Consider the following 19,703-nt stretch of genomic DNA (forward strand, 5'->3'; position numbering starts at 1 on the left):
ATAGGCTGACATTTGATCTTTGTACTCTGATGTTTGCTCATTCATTAGTGGATATCTTTGACCCTGCATCGTTCAATAACGGTTCAATAACTGACTGCGCTGCATTTTATCAAAGAAGAAGAGTTTTCTCTCGATGGAAAGTATGGAGATACCCGTCTTGGATTTCAATGTCTACGAACTGGGAAAAGCTGATGTATCGGCTGCTAACTTGGAAAAGTTAAGTAAAGAGTTGAGAAGGGCCTTTACCGAGGTGGGATTTGTTTATCTGAAAAACACGGGCATAAATCAGGAAGAGGTTTGATTTTCTTTTTTCTTTTTTACTACATTCTTGTTACTTAAGAGAAGTTTTATATTGTTTGTTGCTGGCTATCTATTATTTCTCTGTTCACTTTTTCAGGTGGAAAATGTCATGCGTGTTTCAAAGAAGTTCTTCTGTTTGCCAGAAGACATGAAGAAGCCTTTCAGCAGGGGAAGTTTCTCATGTAACCTGAATCACGGCTGGGTTTCGGTGGAAAATGAAAGGCACGTTAGTTCGAGATTTAAAGCATTAACGTTACTGTAAAACTCACGAATGATGGGCAAACATTTGAATGGTTTTTAATCATGTCATTTCAGTCTGAATCCTCGCCGTCCAGGTGATCTGAAGGAGGCGTATAATATAACATCTTTGACAGCGGATGTAAATATCTATTTCTTCTCATCTTTTCTCATTTAACAGTTATGTCTCTTTAACAATAGCGTGACTGCACATCTATGGGTTTATATAAATGAGTCGAATCAAGTTCAACAAAAGTTGTGGCTTATGTTTCTTTAGAAATGGGCTGTGTCTGAAATCATTATACTCTCTTGAGTTAGCACTTATTTAAGTACTTAAGGGATATTTCACCCAAAAATGCAAATTCTGCAAAGTCATAATTTACTCACCCACGAGTTGTTCCAATATAGGACCCCATTGACTTCTATAGTATTTTTTCCCCATACTATAGAAGTCAAAGTTACCTATATTCTTTAAAATATCTTTTTTTGTGTGTGTGTTCAGCACTATAAATAAATTCGCACAAGTTTGGAAGAAAATGAGGGCGAGTAAATAATGAAAGAATTTGCATTTGAATTTACTGGATTTTTGGGTGAACTGTCCCTTGAAGTTTTGCCCTGATGGACTACACACCGTGTACTTGTGTAATATATGTAATATTAATTTTTTTAAGATTATTTTTTTCATTCAGCAGTGGAGTCTCCCTCCACTAGCCCCTCCCCTCCGCTAGATATTTGGTTACATAAGTTGTGACTGTTGAGAAAGTCTCCAACATTCTACACTACTACTACTACTCTCTTTTTTGGGGGCTAAGTGCATCATTAGGGTATTTAAAGTTTACTTATTTTTTTTTCTTTTTTTGTGTGTGAACAATCTGCTCACACTATTTATACTACAAAGCGGTATAGAATAGTACATAAGTACACATTTGGTGCAGTTTTTTTTTTTTTTTTTTGGAACCTCCAAAACAGTATGTACTATATAGTTTGAATGCAGGTTGTATGAATGTCATCTGAGCGTACTCCATCCACCATGTTGTCTTTGTCATGTGACCTATCAGCGTCGCTTTTCTACCATTCACTAATTCTCTCCAGTGGCCTCATGGGATAGTAAAGTGTCTACTGTATGCACACTTCAGAATCTTGCCGAAATTAGTTGGTCATCTAAGTACCTTTTGCCTGCTCTTTTATGAGTACATTACTTTTGTCACATACTGTTTTTCAACCACTATATATAGGGAAGTATGCAATTGTGGGTGCAGCTTTGGTGTTGTGTGTTTGTTTTATACCGAGCTCCTAAAGGGACTGCATGATGGTATAAAAAAAGGAAATGGGAGGAACAAATATATTAAGCTTTATCATTAAGAAACTTAACATAACCTCAGCATTTGTGATTGTAAACTTTATAATCTTCTCCTCTGAATGTGCTCAGAATTGGCCTTCAGAAGGAGTAGAAGATTTTCGAGATGCCCAGGTATCATTCTTCCTGCGCTGTAAGGAACTCTCTCTCAGAGTGCTCCGACTGATGGCTCTTGGGTTGGGCCTGGATTCAGAAGTCTTTATCAGTGCACATAAACATATTGGAAGTAAGCAACTTTATATGTCTTCTTCCTCCCAGTGAGTCCGTGGCTGAGAAGACCTTTATGATGTGGTTTGGTTTATTTTAAGGTGATGTTAGTGCAACCACACTACGGTCTCTGTACTACCCTCCGGTGAACAGCACATGTGTGAAGGACAATCAGCTGCGCTGTGGTGAACACTCTGATTATGGTAGCATGACTCTGCTCTTCCAAAGCCCAGAGAGTGGACTGCAGGTGAATACCAATACAGGACAAAATAAAATAAAAAAACGACTTTTTTCTATGTATACTGTGGTCCTCAATCATTTACCTTTGGCTCTGTGTGTTCTCCAGGTTCTGAACCGGGCTGGTGAATTTATTTCAGCCCCAAGCATTCCTGGAACAGTTTTGATTAACATAGCAGACCTGATGCAAAGATGGACCAGTGATGTGTATGTGTCTGCAGTAAGTGTATTTATTTAATATGGCATTTAATTGAATAGAGTGCAACAGTCAGATTAGTGATTTATTTTCTCCAAAAGGAAAATGATTTTTGATAACCTATAAACCTTTAACGGTAGGGTAGGCAATTTTTGGCTTTGAAAGTATGAGATTGCACCGTCCCTTCAGAGCACTCTCCAAAGCCACGCATCCTCCAAACACATGAACATAGTATTAGATTGTGCCGATCTGTGACAGTCTTCCTACAACTCTGCATAGCCTCATGAAACGTGCTGATGACGTTTGATGTCTGCACAAGCAAGGTGCGAGGAGGTGTGGAAATACATAGGTTAACATGAAGCTAGGACAGCCTATCATTGCATTCGTACCAAATACACTGATTGGACGATCATTTTGGTCCTGAGAGTTTCACAGAAGAGGATATTTGATGATATATGCTTTTATTGAAGCCATCTTTACTTTATTTGCTTTATTCACTTTATTTTTTAAATAATTGAGTTTAACAGTGGAATTCTTGGTGAAAACCTACATTACCCTGATGCTATATAGAAAAAGACACCAATAGAGCTCTGTTGCGATTGTTCACTCCCATGAATAAAGGAATCAAGTCTCCCTCAATATACATTGGGGCAAACAATATTTAGTCAGCCACCAACCGTGCCAACAAGTTCTCCCACTTAAAAAGATGAGAGAGGCCTGTCATTTTTATCGTAGGAACACTTCAACTCTGATTTTTAACAAATGTATTCGCAAATTATGGTGAAAAATAAGTATTTGGTCAATAACAAAAGTTCATCTCAATACATTGTTATATATCCTTTGTTGACAATGACAGAGGTCAACTTTTTCTGTAAGTCGCCACAAGCTTTAAACACACTGCTGCTGGTAGTTTGGCCCATTCCTCCATGCAGATCAGTGATGTTTTGGGGCTGCCGCTGGTAAACATGGATTTTCAACTCCCTCCAAAGATTTTCTATGGGTTTGAGATCTGAAGACTGGCTAGGCCGCTCCAGGACCATGAAATGCTTCTTACAAAGCCACTCCTTCGTTGCCTGGGCCGTGTGTTTGGGATCATTGTCATGCTGAAAGACCCAGCCAAATTTCATGTACAATGCCCTTGCTGATGGAAGGAGGTTTTTACGGAAGGAGGGTCCTGGTCCCTTTGCAGAAAAACAGCCCCAAAGCATAATGTTTCCACCCCCATGCAGTAGGTATGGTGCAACTCAGCATTCTTTCTCCTCCAAACACAACAAATTGAGTTACAAAAAGTTCTATTTTGGTTTCATCTGACCATATGATCATCTAAATGCTCTCTAGCTAACTTCAGACGGGCCCGGAAATGTACTGGATTAAGCAGGGGGACACGCTTGGCACTGCAGGATGAGTCCCTGGCTGGGTAGTGTATTACTGATAGTAGCCTTTGTTACTTTGGTCCCAGCTCTCTGCAGGTCAATCACTAGGCCCCCTGTGTGGTTCTGGGATTTTGCTCACTGTTCTTGTGATAATTTTGACCCCACAGGGTGAGATCTTGCGTGGAGCCCCAGATCGTGGGAGGTTATCCGTGGTCCCAACGCAGCTGAAAGAGTGCGCAGGCACAAATGCACTCTATTGCACTGGACAGTGTTCGTTAAATTTGTTTCTAATATTCTCTTCTGATATTAAACCCTCAGGTTCACAGGGTTTTGCTGCCCCCTGCAGGTGACGCCAGCACACGTCAGTCTCTGGCCTTCTTTGTACACCCTGATGATGAGGCCATCATTTCATGCTGTGATGGATCTGATAAATATCCTCCTATTAAGTCATTGGATTATCTTTTATCAAGGTTTAATGATAGCTATGTCCAAAAACAGAATGTGGTTTAAGTGGAATTTTATAATTGTATGTATATATAAAAAACAAAGGTTGGTGGAGCTGCTCATTTATTTCATTAAAGCACAGTCACTTACTCTTGAAATTACAAAGGTTAGGAATTCTGTACATTTTTATAAGTGTATAGATTTATACAGCAAAATACTGGTTGAAAACAATGATACTATAATAAATTAATTCATCAAAATTTGAAGAAATTTGTACATCTTTAATTGACTTTCAACTGAAGCTGAAGTGAAAATGTATACATGCTATTCTTGAATTAAATACAGGCCAGATTGGCATTTTGTCATTTAAAATATGTGATGATATTGTTATTGTTATCCAGTGTTAATCTTGTTTTGCTCTTTGCATCTATATTTTAAACCTATATTTTTAGTATTTAGTATAGGTGTCGTACAGTAGGAATACTGAATTGTAGGGGGCTTTTAATGTGACTAAATATGAAAAGAGATTAATCCTGTGAGGTAAGGCCATGTTTGTGCAAATCATAAGTAGATATTTAAATAGATAACATCTCTAAACACACGTTTCAAGTACAATCCCTGTCCTCTGAGAGAATTCTGTTAACCGATTACATACTTTGGGATACCATAACTAAAGTTTGCTGAATATTATCGTTTTGTTTTTGATAATAAGGAATGCCATGGTCTTTGCTAAGAGACAGTAAATGTTTCTTTTGAATGTGAGGATGGAAATAATTGACATTAAATACAACAGAACTGACATACACAGACACAGAGAAGAGCTTGAGCTTCTAAAAATGTGTGGGGAGGTCCTGCTGGTGACCTTGTGATAAAGGCTGAGAGTCCCCAGGTAATATCTTCACAGTGGAAGACAGCTTTTTGTAAGTTTCGGTGGTTGCACCAAAGGGCTTCCGGTCACGAAGCAAAGATTATCCAGATGGTTGGTGGATGCCCTCGCTTTGACCTACGCTTCTATGGACCTGCAGTGCCCCAGAGGCGTCAAGGCTCGCTCATGGCTCCTTCCTGGGTGTGGTCAAGCGGAGTATCTATGAGCCCAGCCCTTCACAGTTAGCGCTTAGGGGTCTAGAACTCATATGTCCCTGCATTTCAAGCACATAGGCCCCATCATTATGATGGTGTCCGGCCTCTGTGAGTCCGGCCTTTTCATATTAGGGTCTTTGCCCCTTACACTATACAGTATGTCAATAAACTCTGGCTTGGGACTCTACTACCGTCCAGCTCACCAGCTTGTTAGTAGAGACTGCAAGAACTAAATTGGGTGTGTCTGCCGGTGTGTATGAGCCGTTTGTGTGTAATTATTCTATATTGTTTTCAGAAAGCATTTTTGGAAAAGGTATTTAGCATACATTGCACTGCATACTACAAAGTTTAAACAGTACATTGCAAAACAGTAGCATGTTGTATAGGCTGAAATAATCTTAATCTTTGCACTCCGTTTGGTCATTCATTGGTGCACATCTTCATGACCCTGTGTTGCTCAACAGGTGATTGACTCAGTGTGATTGCGTCTCGGGTGGGGATGCTAATTTTGCCAGATTCCAAAAATGTCCTTTGTTTTCTCAAAGAGTAGCCATTCTCAAACCAGGAGGCTCAGGGTCTTCCAGCTTTTCCACGCTTACAATGGTATGCTCACAAGTTTGATCAATAATAATTTGTGAAATATTATGGTGTAATTTTTTTCCCCTATTTTAACACATATTAATTTGAAATATATTCCTGTAATGGCGAAGCTGAATTTACAGCAGCCATTACTTTGCTTTATAAAAGTATTAATGTGCATTGTACTGCATACTACAAAGTTTATACAGTAGGGGAGAGTGGGGACGGTTGGAACACTTTTCGCATTCAGAGAGACTTTTTTTTTAATTAGAAAGGCAAAATATATTAATACAAATATATTAATAGATTATACCCAAAACCCAACTTAAAAACGTGGCTTCTTTCTTCTTTAAAGATAAAGGGGCTATATGAGCATATATCACTCTAGCAGTGGTTTTCAAACCGGTCCTGGAGGCACCCCAGCTCTAAACATTTTTGTGTGACATACAAAATGTGCAGGGCTGGGGAGCCCCCAGGCCAGGTTTGAAAAAGCTCATTCTTGAAGGAATAAGCAACGTTGTAACCACCCCCACTGTCCTGCAAAACAGGAGCACATTGAATAGGCTGAAATTGTGATCTTTGTACTCCGATGTTAGCTCATTCATTGGTGGATATCTTTGACTCTGCATCGTTCAATAACGGTTCAATAACTGACTGCGCTGCATTTATCAAAGAAGAAGAGTTTTGGTCTCTCGATGGAAAGTATGGAGATACCCGTCTTGGATTTCAATGTCTACGAACTGGGAAAAGCTGATGTACCGGCTGCTAACTTGGAAAAGTTAAGTAAAGAGTTGAGAAGGGCCTTTACTGAGGTGGGATTTGTTTATCTGAAAAACACGGGCATAAATCAGGAAGAGGTTTGTGATTTTTTTTTTTTTCATTGTTACTTAAGAGAAGTTTTATATTGTTTGTAGCTGGCTATCTATTATTTCTCTGTTCACTTTTTCAGGTGGAAAATGTCATGCGTGTTTCGAAGAAGTTCTTCTGTTTGCCAGAAGACATGAAGAAGCCTTTCAGCAGGGACAGTTTCTCGTGTAAACTACACCATGGCTGGGTTTCGGTGGAAAATGAAAGGCACGTCAGTCTAGATTCAGAAGCATTAACGTTACTGTAAAACTCATGAATAATGAACAAACATTTGAATGGTTTGTAATCCTGTCATTTCAGTCTGAATCCTTGCCGTCCAGGTGATCTGAAGGAGGCGTATAATATAGCATATTTGAAAGCAGATATCGTAAATATCAATTTCTTCTCATCGTTTCTCCTTTCTGTCTCCCAATTTAACCATAACACTTGCATAAATTTGCAATAAGGTTTATTAGTTAACTGCATTTGTTAACGTGAACTAACAATTAAATGCAATTATAAAGCATTTATTCATCTTCATTAATTTCAACATTTACTAATAGTTTATTAAAATCTTGTTAACATTATTAATGCACTGTGAACTAACATGAACAAAAATGAGTCTACAGGTAGCCTGTAGTTTCATATCGGCCTAGAAAATTGCAACTTTTAATTTTCCACCAATCTTAGTACACAATGTAATTACAGAAGAGTCAAGTTTTAAATAGGAAAAATATGGAAACTCTTTGGTAATTTTTTTTTTTCTTTGGAGCAAGATGCTAACAGTCTAATCAGTGTATTATGCTAAGATATGCAAAAAGTTCTACCTCCAGATCTGGAGATCGGCTAAATTGTTTAAAAAAAACCCAAAACAAAACGGTAAAACTCAACATTTTAACACTAGGAGAGTTGGGAAATTAGCCTATTTTCAAAAATTGTGTTGTGTTCCTTTAAGGGATTCTTCACACAAAATTCTGTCATAATTTACTCCCCCTTAAGTGGTTCCAATGGGACAACATTGCCTTCTATAGGGTATTTCCATACTATAGAAGTCAATGGTGTGCATGATTGCTAAAATCATTTAAGTAAAAAATGTTTCTCAATCATGTACACACAGCACCCCACATTGACAGAAAAACACAGAATTGTTGACATTTTTGCAGATTTATTAAAAAAGACAAACTGAAATATCACATGGTCCTAAGTATTCAGACCCTTTGCTCAGTATTTAGTAGAAGCTCCCTTTTGATCTAATACAGGCATGAGTGTTAAAAAAAAAAAAAAAAAGCAACAAGTTTTTCACACCTGGATTTGGGGATCCTCTGCCATTCCTCCTTGCAGATTCACTCCAGTTCTGTCCGGTTGGATGGTAAACGTTGGTGGACAGCCATTTTCAGGTCTCTCCAGAGATGCTCAATTGGGTTTAAGTCGGGGCTCTGGCTGGGCCATTCAAGAGCATTCACAGAGTTGCTGTGAAGCCACTCCTTTGTTATTTTGGCTGTGTGCTTAGGGTCATTGTCTTGTTGGAATGTGAACCTTTAGCCCAGTCTGAGGTCTTGAGCACTTGGGAGAAGGTTTTCATCCAGGAAATTCCTGTACTTGGCCGCATTCATCTTTCCCTCGATTGCAACCAGTCATCCTGTCCTTGCAGCTGAAAAACACCCCCACAGCATGATGCTGCCACCACCATGCTTCACTCTTGGGACTGTATTAGACAGTTGATATTTTTCTTCACACATACCGTTTAAAATGAAGGCCAAAAAGTTCTATCTTGGTCTCATCAGACCAGAGAATCATATTTCGTTCAGAAATTTCTTTCTGTGTCTTACCTTCTCGCTGAGGATGTCAATGATGGCCTTCTGGACAGCAGTCAGGTCGGCAGTTTTACCCATGATTGCGGTTTTGAGTAATGAACCAGGCTGGGAGTTTTTAAAAGCCTCACGAATCTTTTGCAGGTGTTTAGAGTTAATTAGTTGATTCAGATGATTAGCTTAATAGCTCGTTTACAGAACCTTTTCATGATATGCTAATTTTTTGAGACAGGAATTTTGGGTTTTCATGAGCTGTATGCCAAAATCATCAGTATTAAAACAATAAAAGACCTGAAATATTTCAGTTGGTGTGCAATGAATCTAAAATATATGAAAGTTAAATTATCATTTCATTATGGATTTTTTTTTGAGAAGGACCTGTATGAGTGTCACAGCAAAGGGTCTGAATACTTAGGACCAATTGATATTTCACATGTGGTTTTCTTTTTTAATAAATCTGCAAAAATGTCTACAACTCTGTTTTTTCTGTCAATATGGGGTGCTATGTGTACATTAATGAGAGAGAAAAATTACTTTTTAGCAAATAGCTGCAATTTAACAAAGAGTGAAAATGTTAAGGGGGTCTGAATACTTTCCTTACCCACTTAGGGAAGTATGCGATTTTGGGTGCAGCTTTGGTGTTGTGTGTTTGTTTTATACCGAGCCCCTAAAGGGACTGCATGATGGTATAAAAAATGTAATGGGAGGAACAAATATATTAAGCTTTATCATTAAGAAACTTAACATAACCTCAGCATTTGTGATTGTAAACTTTATAATCTTCTCCTCTCAATGTGCTCAGAATTGGCCTTCAGAAGGAGTAGAAGATTTTCGAGATGCCCAGGTATCATTCTTCCTGCGCTGTAAGGAACTCTCTCTCAGAGTGCTCCGACTGATGGCTCTTGGGTTGGGCCTGGATTCAGAAGTCTTCATCAGTGTACATAAACATATTGGAAGTAAGCAACTTTATATATGTCTTCTTCCTCCCAGTGAGTCCGTGGCTGAGAAGACCTTTATGATGTGGTTTGGTTTATTTTAAGGTGATGGGAATGCAACCACACTACGGTCTCTGTACTACCCTCCGGTGAACAGCACATGTGTGAAGGACAATCAGCTGCGCTGTGGTGAACACAGTGATTTTGGTAGCATCACTCTGCTCTTCCAAAGCCCAGAGAGTGGACTGCAGGTGTGTAGAACAAAAGGGAAGAAGGACTTTCCCCCCCATGTATACTGTGGTTCTCAATCATTAAGGATGCATGTGACAGTACCTTTGTCTCTGTGTGTTCTCCAGGTTCTGAACCGGGCTGGTGAATTTATTTCAGCCCCAAGCATTCCTGGAACAGTTTTGATTAACATAGCAGACGTGATGCAAAGATGGACCAGTGATGTGTATGTGTCTGCAGTAAGTGTCTTTATTTAATATGGCATTTCATTGAATAGAGTGCATTATTTCTTATTTTTAAAAGAGTTTAACAGTGGAGTTCATGGTAAAAAACTGCATTACCCATGATGCTGTACAGAAAATGACACCAATAGAGCTCAGTCAGGATTATTTACTCCCATGAACTACCATTAATATATTTAATTCATAATTTCAATGGCAGGCCAACCAAATTGTATTTTCTTCATCAGGTTAGCCTCACATTTTAATATAACATTGCAAACCTTGACAAATGTACTCAACATAGTTGCCATTTAATATACTCATTGACAATAGGTCACTTGAGATAAAATACAGAAAAAAGATTTACTATAATGTATTTTAAATGAACACCACAGACGAAAACGACATCTGGTTGGTTTGGTTCATGGCTTAAACGCTTTAATGAAGACTTATCCCATGGGAAAATATTCTTGAACCAACGCAGCTGAAAGAGTGCGCAGGCACAAATGCTCATTTATTTATTTTCTAATATTCTCTTCTGATATTAAACCCTCAGGTTCACAGGGTTTTGCTGCCCCCTGCAGGTGACACCAGCACACGTCAGTGTCTGGCATTCTTTGCACACCCTGATGATGAGGCCATCATTTCATGCTGTGATGGATCCGATAAATATCCTCCTGTTAAGTCATTGGATTTCCTTTTATCAAGGGTTAATGATATCTATGGCAAAAAAGAGGATGTGGTTTAAGTGGAATTTTATAATTGTATGTATAAACAAAGGTTGGTGGAGCTGATAATTCATTTAATTAAAGCACAGTCACTTACTCTTGAAATTACAAAGGTTAGGAATTCTGTACATTTTTATAAGTGTATAGATTCATACAGAAAAATACTGGTTGAAAACAATGATACTATAATAAATTAATTCATCAAAATTTGAAGAAACTTTGTACATCTTTGATTGACTTTCAACTGAAGCTGAAGTGAAAATATATACATGCTATTCTTGAATTAAATACAGGCCAGATTGGCATTGTTTTGTAATATGTGATGATATTGTTATCCAGTGATTTTATACTTTGTATCTATATCTTACACCTATATTTTTAATAATGCTGAATATTAATTAAATTAAATATATAATTGTGGGGCTTTAATACGACCAAATATGAAAAGATTAATCCTGTTAGTTTAGGCAATGTTTGTGCAAATGTTTGGTGAATATTATCGTTTTGTTTTTGACAATAAGGAATGCCATGGTCTTTGCTAAGAGACAGTAAATGTTTCTTTTGAATGTGAGGATGGAAATAATTGACATTAAATACAACAGAACTGACATACACAGACACAGAGAAGAGCTTGAGCTTCTAAAAATGTGTGGGGAGGTCCTGCTGGTGACCTTGTGATAAAGGCTGAGAGTCCCCAGGTAATATCTTCACAGTGGAAGGCACTGCATTTGCAAGACAAAGAACAGTTATGATAGAAAAAAAAATCAATATTTTGTTCCTTATGACAGCATATGCCATTGACAAAAAAAATGTAAAAGAACTGCACTGACCTTTGGCCTCCACTGGAATCTCTGTATTTTGTGTTTTCAACCGCTCCATGTGCTCTACGGCCTAAAGGAAACACAGGTTGAATAGGCGAATAATCAATAACATGAGGTTGACAAGACATTTCCATTATGTGACTGCATTTGTGATTATATTTCGATTCATAATTTAATGATAATTGTTATGCTTATAGTCTTGAATGACTATCTATTGTAAAAAGTTTGGATTAAGATTAATTTAGCTTTTGAAAGTAGATTCTTATGCTCACCATTTTGATTAAAAAAAAGTTATATCGTGAAATATGATGATGTAAATCTGTTATAATACATTTGAAAATGTAATTTATTCCTGTAAATGGCAAAGCTGATTTTTTTTTCCTGGACTGTGGGAATGTACGCATCTCTCACACAGTGTCTGGGTGCAAGTTAGTCTCTAGTTTCGCTCTCCTACCCGCTGAAGTTCAATTTTATTGGCGTTAAGCTGTTCCTGTTGTCTCTCCAGCTCATCCCGCTGTTTCAGCAGGTCATTTGTCTTCTGGTTCAGGTCGTGCTCCTCTCGGGCGAGATGCTCCTCAAACTCTCTCAGCTCTTCTTCAGTGTAGACTGGATTCTGTTCCAGAGTCTCAAGAGGAAGCAGACAAAGGAAAGTGATGTAAAGAAAACCATTTTACACCACCGCTCAAAAGTTTGGGATCGGTAAGACTTTTAAAGTTTATGCTCACCATTACTGCATTTATTTGGTCAAAACTACAGTGAAAATATTCAGAAATAGTATCAGAATTTAAAGCATCTACTTTCTACAGCTTTGTACTGAATTGTATTCCTGTGATGGCAAAACTGAACTTTCAGTCTTCAGAAGTCCTTCTAATATGCTAATATGAAAAGATTCTAATTATTAGCAATTTTGGAAACAACATTAAAAAAATATTTTATGTGAAAATTTTTGGTTGCAGTGTCCCCGTTACAGTGTAATTGTACATTTAAGCACTGAGTAGTATTGTGCCTAATTTAGTTATTACTATAGTAAATACATGCAACAAGGACACATTCAAATAAAGTGTTACTGAAAGTTAAAAAGAACATTTGAGATATAAATGATCTGTAACATTATAAATGTCTTTAATAAATTTGTGTCAAAAAAACACCCTTACTAAACCCAAACTTTCAAACAGTAGAAACACAGTTCACAAATAGCTTTGATTTTAATTTCACGTTGACTGAAAATGTTTAAAAAAAAAATTACCTCCCATCCATCCGGCTCTAGAAATTCTCTCTTATCTGTGGCAGTAATAAATTCACTGAGTGAAACGAGCCTGTCTTTGTTAGTGTCAATCTATGGGCAGACAATACATAACAAATAATTACAAGTGAAATATCTTTGAAATCATATCATTAGAACATTAATGCTCCCACCTCATTCATCACATGCTCTCTCATACGAAATCTGTCCTCCTCCATTTCCAGCATGTCGTCCTCTTCACGTGTGGGATCATAGATCTTCTCTAGCTGAACATGTTGGAAACAAACATCAGATTTAGCCCCCCATAAAGCCACTTCATTCTCAAAGATTCACCAATGTGAGAGCTCTGAACGGAAAGGTTATTAAGTGGAACCTCTTTGGTAAACAGCGCCTCGAGCTCTTGCTCATCAAAGTAGCCATCTCCATTAGAGTCTGTGAGAGCAAACAGATGTCAGAGTCGTGCTGTGATGTAATCTGTGTACAGAACAGAGAGGCTCAATGAGCTCACCATGAAGTTTGAAGAACGTCTTTGGGTCAAATTCATTGGGATCCAAACCATCGGATTCCTCCCAGACCTCCTTCAGCTGGTCTTGACTACCCTATTTATACAGACCAAATCCTCCAAATGTTAAGATTTTATGATTCAAATGTGATTTACTCACAATTATCCAACATTTCAAAATGCGATGCATCAGAAATAGTGACAGATCTTTTCTTTCATATTCTGATGAAGTGAAATGGATTATCGAAAAGAAAAAAGTATAGGGCAGTTCTTGGTTCTATGCATCAGTTTTTGATTGGGCGGAGGCAGACCTGAACATGAACTTGCATTTGATCGTAAGAAAGGAGAGGTTTATGCGGACAAAATTATTCGTGAATGTCACAATTTGATTAAAAATGACAAGTTAATTACAAATGAATGAATCGTTCACAATAGAGTGGTGCAGAGATTATGCATTTTTGTAGGCCAATTCAAATTTGCATCACCTTGGCTCCCTTGACAAAACCCTATAGGATTTTTCCATTGGCTGCTGGATTATTGCCGAAAATAAGGACTTTGGCTTATGATTCTTGGAAATTTTGTTCATCATGATAATCTTCAGAAATGGAAGAACTTTATGATTTTTAAAGTGTAAATCAGCAGAAGTCAAAAGCTAATCGTAGGCTATAAAACTACCTACACCATGGTCACGTGACTTCCCCAGAAAGTTCAAGTTATAATAGTCTGCAAGAGCGTGATTATAAACACAACAAGGCTGTGAAAGTGAATGTTGCGTAGAGAAGTTTCTCTTGGACTAATGACATTTAGGCCCCGTCCACACGAAGCCAGCGCTTTCCCAATCCGATCTTTTTTTTCCTCATTTCAAGAAATATATGCATCCACACGAGATTACCGAAACTGACTAAAAACGATGTAGTTTGCATGCCAGGCCAGTGTGTGGCGCTGTAATTCTGCCACAGAAATACACTAAAAATGGAGAAGAAGAGTTGTGGCTAGCAGGAGTACAGCAGTGGTCGGAGGTGAGGCAAAATCTCACAATAAAATAACAATAAATACATTTGCTACTTAACAGATGTGTTTTATTAATGCCTACACCTACCCTAACCCAAAACATACCCTTACAATAATGCAGATACGGTAATTAAATGACGCGATATTGATGTGCCCAGTGCCCATAGTTGTATCCCTTAACTCTTTCACCGCTAGACGTAGTGTGATGGCATCACAGTTTCAGAAAATATACGGATTCGCTGTACACACGAAAGCGGAAGAGGATCGTTTTCAGATTTATCCACTTTGGGACCCGGTTTCAGAAAATATCGGATTCATGCTTCTAGAACGCCAGATCCGTGTGGACGAAACGCTGAAACGGTCCAAAATGTATACGTATACAGCTAAACGCGTCTCCGTGTAGATGGGGCCTTAATGTCCCAGACAACCTCTGTAGTCCCATTTAGTCACGTTATACCGCAAGTAAAATGGGATATTACTGATGTATTTCATATAGTATAATAAAACATGAATATCTCTTGTGCTTGTGTTCACCACAGACCTTATTTCAACCATTTAACCAAAAAAAACATTTCAAAACACCAAATGACTTCAGGGCGATGGAACGGGAAGTGCTAAAATGCTAACTCGGCTATAGGTTTTGGCCGACAAAAGTATGCCATCCCTGCACCACTCTATAAACTCAATAACATGCATTTAGAAAACAAATCGGGTGAATTTCCATTTTAAGCGACTTTAAACAGCAAGCATAGAAAAGGTTCCATACAATTCTGGCCACTAGGGGCAAATGCTATTTATAATAGAAATAAAAAAATGATTATAGAATTAAGCAGTATCACAAACTGGCTCACTTGATTATAACAGTAGTGTGTCTTTAGCTTACTGGGTGATTGATTTTGGGATGGTCTGCATGTTTCTTCTTCATCTCTTCGTAGTGTTCCTCCTCTTTTTTTCGCATCTCCTCATCCAGCGTCTTAAGGTGTTGCCTCCGCTCGTGTTCCTTCAACATCTCGTACTTCTTGAACTCTTCGTGGCGTTCCTTGTCAAAGTTTTCCAGGTCATTAGTGGCCTTAGCAAGAAAAGGAAACAAGTCGAAAGGAAAATGTGAACATGTGATGTAAAAATTTCCAAGCAATCTTGAATTGCACTTGGCAAATAAAACTTGCTACTTGACTAGTAACTTTATTAACACCTGTAACATTGTATGTTTGGAGCTGAAATGCAAGAATTATAGCCTGACCCTAGCCTGAGGACAGAGATGTGCATAAATCAAACACCGAAAGAGTCTTGTTAGTAGTATTCTTTACTTTTTGCTTTTTATTTATCCTCAGAAAATTATCTTGGACATATTAGGCCACCATCAAAGTGAAAATGTACAGTTACATTTTCAAAGCAACTGGCATTGCATTCAGGGCAGGGCTTGGCATTAACCTTTCTGCACACCAATCACTGTGGCTAGTGGTTTTCCAAAGTTACTAGCCACTCATCATTTTCACTTGCCACAATTTTGACATCAATGCCATGGGGGATAACTGCCATAGAGATATTTTTAATACACTCTCATAATTTTGCAGCAGGTTTAATAGGCTACTGTCACTTTAAGACCTGATGCACAGATCCATTATACTGTCACACAAGCGTTTTCTTTCTCAACTGTTTACATTCACTTATAACATAACTGACTGTGTTTACGTGAATACTCACCAAGGCATTTTGACATTATTTTGTGTGTATTTGAATGAAGCACAATAAGACGCGAAAAATAACTAAATTTAGTCTTCAGAGGCAGCTTTGTGCGCATACGTTGGGTGCGAGAGCAAAATTTGTGGGAATGAGTCAAATTTAAAATGAATATTGGAAGCATTTCAGATATTTCAGTATCTATATTCAATATGCATTTAAAAATCGATACTTTTGACATTGCACTGTTGATTTTTTCAGATGCCTTTTAAAAGAATATGTTTAAAAAAATGTATCTATTATATATAAAATCCACCGGTATTTCTTGATAGCGTCATGCAGTACTGTTTAATCTACAGGAACAATATTAAAATATTTTTGTGACAGGTGAAGTTACACAGAGACATAGAGACTGGCTCCTGTCGTATGATGCTGCTTGCGATAAATGATCTGCATTTTGTGTCATAAATACAGAAGGAGTAACAGCTAAATCAACAAAATCCCTTGGTAATAGGGAAAACATATTTTATTTAATTTTCAAATATATAATCTGGTAATAAACATTTTATTGCCAGTACATTTTCACCTGCCAAAAATGAAATTTTATGCCCAGAGCACAAATGTGTGACAGCATTTATTAGTCAGTGTAGAAAGAAACGAACAGGAAGTCAGATTTAGACCCTACCGATTTAATGAGGCGATCCAAGTCTTCCACCTCGAATGTGTGTGGATTCATGTTATTCAGATGCTCAAACTGTTTCAAAAGGGCTTGGTAGTCCACCATCATACCTTGAGGGAAATTGAAAGCATCTCATTTATCATACGTTTCATGTCTTTGCAGCAGGCTAGAGTCACTGGTTTATAAAGTAAACCGTGATATGGAGAGTTTGATGAATGACACTTTCAGACACAATGTTCTGTATCCTCCCATATCTGTGCTCTCTGAGCCCGCCGACCGTAAATGAAACAAAGAAACGAGATGGTGGAGGACATTTCACTATATGCTACAACAATAAAACAATTGTGTTACCTCTATCTCCAGCCATGTCTTGTTTGGCTTTGATTAGGGTGCGCAGTCTGTTCACTTCTTGCCTCTTTAGCTCATCAAGTTTAGTTCTCACGTGATGGTTGACAAAGTCCAACTCTTTAGCTAGCTTCCCTTGCTGTTTTCACCAAACAGGGAATGAGAGGTAAGCAACACAGTGTTTAGATAATCGGATTAAACCTCTGCAAAGTAAAACTGGGAAAAAAGGTGCTGCAATACCTTGATATCTTCCATGTCCGTGTTATGTAGTTTCTCTTTGAAATGTGGGTCCTTTTCCAGGAAGTCAATAACCTCTCTGAGATATCGATCATAGTGTAATCCAGTGTCCTAAATTAATGCAAATAAGACGTACACATTGAAGTAAAAACGAGACTAAGGAAACTAAATCTTTTTAAACCTACATGATAATAAACGTTTGGACCAAAGGACCAAGCCAGTCTGTCTAGGTCTAACACTCTCTCCTTATTGTAAGCAGGCATTACATTATATATATATAATACATGCTCACCAAACCTGTCTAAAATTTGCAAATGGCATATCAGCGAGAAGCATCACACCTATTCAAACAACAGACTAGCATGTCTCGCATTACTATAAAGACTTGTATAGCCTAGTATAAAAGTTAGAAACTTAAAAGACACACACACACACATATTATATATATATATATATATATATATATATATATATATATATATATATATATATACACACAAATAATGTATTGATTTAAATTACTTACTTCACTTTTGGGTGCCTCCAGTTTCTCTATGGGAGGGCTCACTTTGGTTTTATCCACAGCAACTGGCAGTGCATCTAAACAAGCCCACAGACACAGTATCAAGCAGCAGTGTGACGGTCCCCACATCTGTGAAAGGACAACATCACCACTGTCATTTTGAATGTTTATAACTTTAGGGGTGTAATGATACCCAACTTGGTATTATGTTGGGGGTGGAAATGAATAGGCTTGGACTTGGAAACACGATGCACGGGACAATAGTGACACCAGAATAAAAATATTCATGATTCTGAAGCTCAAAATACATATTTTAGATGAATATGCTTGCACTTTATCACCGACTAGATAGCCTATATTTAAAATAACGTAGGCCATTTTCTACTGGTAACATAAGACCATCGGCATTATGAGGACCCACACATATTTCACCATTGCATTAGGCTATTTATATACAGTAGTTTAATGTAGCCTACTGACAAAAATTCTGTAAACTTGAATTCTCTCACACACACTGATAGTAATTTAACTATCCACAATACATATTGAAGCATGTTTTGCATTGACACAATATATTGTTACACCTCTAATATTTACACTGCCCGGCCCTTTTCTTTCTCAGTTTGAGCTGATGAATCTCAATATTGTCATCCTGGAATATAGCCAGGATGTGTCTTCCCACATGGTTGTTTAAGAGATGAAAAGCTACACACTCCATCTATTAGGGTTGGACGAGTTGTTGCCAAACATATTACATGCTAGAAACACAATAATCACTGCAATAATGATCCATTCATTGACATTTGACATCCAAACAGCGAGTTTTTATTTTTTTGCAGGGCAGGACTCACCCACATTAAAGGGACAGTTCACCCAAAAATAAAATAAATTATGTCGTAATTTATTCACAGACACTCAAGTTGTTCCAAACATGTATGAATGTCTTTCCTCTGCCACACACACACACACACACACACACACACACACACACACACACACACACACACACACACACACACACACACACACACACACACACACACACACTATTTACAAACAGTTGATGGATCCCCATTGACTTCTATAATATCCCCCACCCCCATACTATGGAAGTCAATGGAGCCTATAAACTGTCTGGTTACCCATATTCTTTAAAATGTCTCATTTTTTGTTCAGCGGGTTTGGAAGAACTTGAGGACGAGTAAATGATGAAATACATTTCATTTTTGGGTGAACTATCCCTTTAACAGCAGGTGTCATCATCACTAACAATCATCAGTCCCTACACTGATTCAGTGTTAGTTTTTAATATTGGAGACATCTTATCATTTAACACCGGTGATTTTGTCATACGCAACAAGAAAACATCTAAGTAATTTTCATTACGTTATTAAAAGGGATCTTCCTACAACCATACAATGACGTCACTTGCACGTGTTAGATAAACCTTGTCATTCTCTGTAACAGGCAATACATCATTTTCAGTAACTACGAGCAAATAAATCCAAATTTGGATTTATTTCTTTGAACACAAAACTGTATTACCCCAACACCATACGTGTCTTTAAGCATCAGTTGTAAAACAGAATACAGCAGCTGACATTGTATGAGACGCAACAGGTGAGCACCTACCCTAAAAGATCCCCTGAGAGTAGTATTTACAAACTTTGTCGGTGTAGCTGTCTTCGTCTCGATCAAGCCTTACGGATAATCGCTCTGACGGACCATTTGCAACTTGTTTTACCTGATATGTGGTAAACACAGTTCCTAATGTGTAACATATAGCCACGCCCCTCGCTCGTGTGATTGGAGGAGCCGTGGCGCTTCCGTATTTGATTTTTGAGTGTTGGTCTGTCATTGGGCATGCAATCTGCCTTTCAACG

General features: G+C 37.9%; 3 protein-coding genes across 4 annotated transcripts; 2 read left to right on the forward strand and 1 right to left on the reverse strand.

Moving 5' to 3' along the window:
- Positions 1 to 87: 87 nt before the first annotated feature.
- Positions 88 to 4,500, forward strand: LOC137043004 (uncharacterized). Its single transcript, XM_067419023.1, has 7 exons — positions 88 to 295; positions 398 to 522; positions 616 to 679; positions 1,967 to 2,120; positions 2,203 to 2,348; positions 2,448 to 2,558; positions 4,226 to 4,500. Exons 1-7 carry the CDS (start codon positions 134 to 136, stop codon positions 4,415 to 4,417), a joined length of 954 nt encoding a protein of 317 aa, XP_067275124.1. The 5' UTR covers positions 88 to 133; the 3' UTR covers positions 4,418 to 4,500.
- Positions 4,501 to 6,613: 2,113 nt separating this feature from the next.
- On the forward strand, positions 6,614 to 10,811 carry LOC137043003 (uncharacterized). Its single transcript, XM_067419022.1, has 7 exons — positions 6,614 to 6,867; positions 6,960 to 7,084; positions 7,178 to 7,244; positions 9,470 to 9,623; positions 9,708 to 9,853; positions 9,959 to 10,069; positions 10,608 to 10,811. The coding sequence occupies exons 1-7, from the start codon at positions 6,706 to 6,708 to the stop codon at positions 10,797 to 10,799; spliced, it is 957 nt and encodes a 318-aa protein (XP_067275123.1). The 5' UTR covers positions 6,614 to 6,705; the 3' UTR covers positions 10,800 to 10,811.
- On the reverse strand, positions 10,062 to 19,606 carry nucb2b (nucleobindin 2b). Of its 2 annotated transcripts, XM_067419020.1 has the most exons (14): positions 19,453 to 19,606; positions 17,824 to 17,949; positions 17,301 to 17,408; positions 17,067 to 17,199; positions 16,722 to 16,825; positions 15,240 to 15,425; positions 13,352 to 13,442; positions 13,217 to 13,275; positions 13,017 to 13,109; positions 12,847 to 12,936; positions 12,055 to 12,225; positions 11,610 to 11,670; positions 11,393 to 11,501; positions 10,062 to 10,771 (listed from the first exon to the last, which is right to left on the reverse strand). In XM_067419020.1, the coding sequence occupies exons 2-13, from the start codon at positions 17,947 to 17,949 to the stop codon at positions 11,419 to 11,421; spliced, it is 1,305 nt and encodes a 434-aa protein (XP_067275121.1). In that variant the 5' UTR covers positions 19,453 to 19,606; the 3' UTR covers positions 10,062 to 10,771; positions 11,393 to 11,418. The 2 variants fall into 2 exon arrangements, with proteins under 2 accessions (XP_067275121.1, XP_067275120.1); XM_067419019.1 differs by having other exon boundaries at positions 10,062 to 11,501.
- Positions 19,607 to 19,703: the final 97 nt, after the last annotated feature.

Source organism: Pseudorasbora parva, chromosome 16, assembly GCF_024679245.1.
Source record: "Pseudorasbora parva isolate DD20220531a chromosome 16, ASM2467924v1, whole genome shotgun sequence".
NCBI lineage: Eukaryota > Metazoa > Chordata > Actinopteri > Cypriniformes > Gobionidae > Pseudorasbora > Pseudorasbora parva.

Excerpts from the sequence above, each read along its gene's own strand:
- LOC137043004 (XM_067419023.1), top strand. The coding sequence starts at position 134 with ATGGAAAGTATGGAGATACCCGTCTTGGATTTCAATGTCTACGAACTG. Across the intron at positions 296-397 it reads CGGGCATAAATCAGGAAGAG|GTGGAAAATGTCATGCGTGT; the intron begins GTTTGATTTTCT and ends TCACTTTTTCAG. Across the intron at positions 680-1,966 it reads TAACATCTTTGACAGCGGAT|AATTGGCCTTCAGAAGGAGT; the intron begins GTAAATATCTAT and ends GAATGTGCTCAG.
- LOC137043003 (XM_067419022.1), top strand. The coding sequence starts at position 6,706 with ATGGAAAGTATGGAGATACCCGTCTTGGATTTCAATGTCTACGAACTG. Across the intron at positions 7,085-7,177 it reads GTTTCGGTGGAAAATGAAAG|TCTGAATCCTTGCCGTCCAG; the intron begins GCACGTCAGTCT and ends CTGTCATTTCAG. Across the intron at positions 7,245-9,469 it reads CATATTTGAAAGCAGATATC|AATTGGCCTTCAGAAGGAGT; the intron begins GTAAATATCAAT and ends CAATGTGCTCAG.
- nucb2b (XM_067419020.1), bottom strand. The coding sequence starts at position 17,949 with ATGTGGGGACCGTCACACTGCTGCTTGATACTGTGTCTGTGGGCTTGT. Across the intron at positions 13,110-13,216 it reads AGGCGCTGTTTACCAAAGAG|CTAGAGAAGATCTATGATCC; the intron begins GTTCCACTTAAT and ends CAACATGTTCAG. Across the intron at positions 11,502-11,609 it reads GATTCCAGTGGAGGCCAAAG|TGCCTTCCACTGTGAAGATA; the intron begins GTCAGTGCAGTT and ends TTGCAAATGCAG.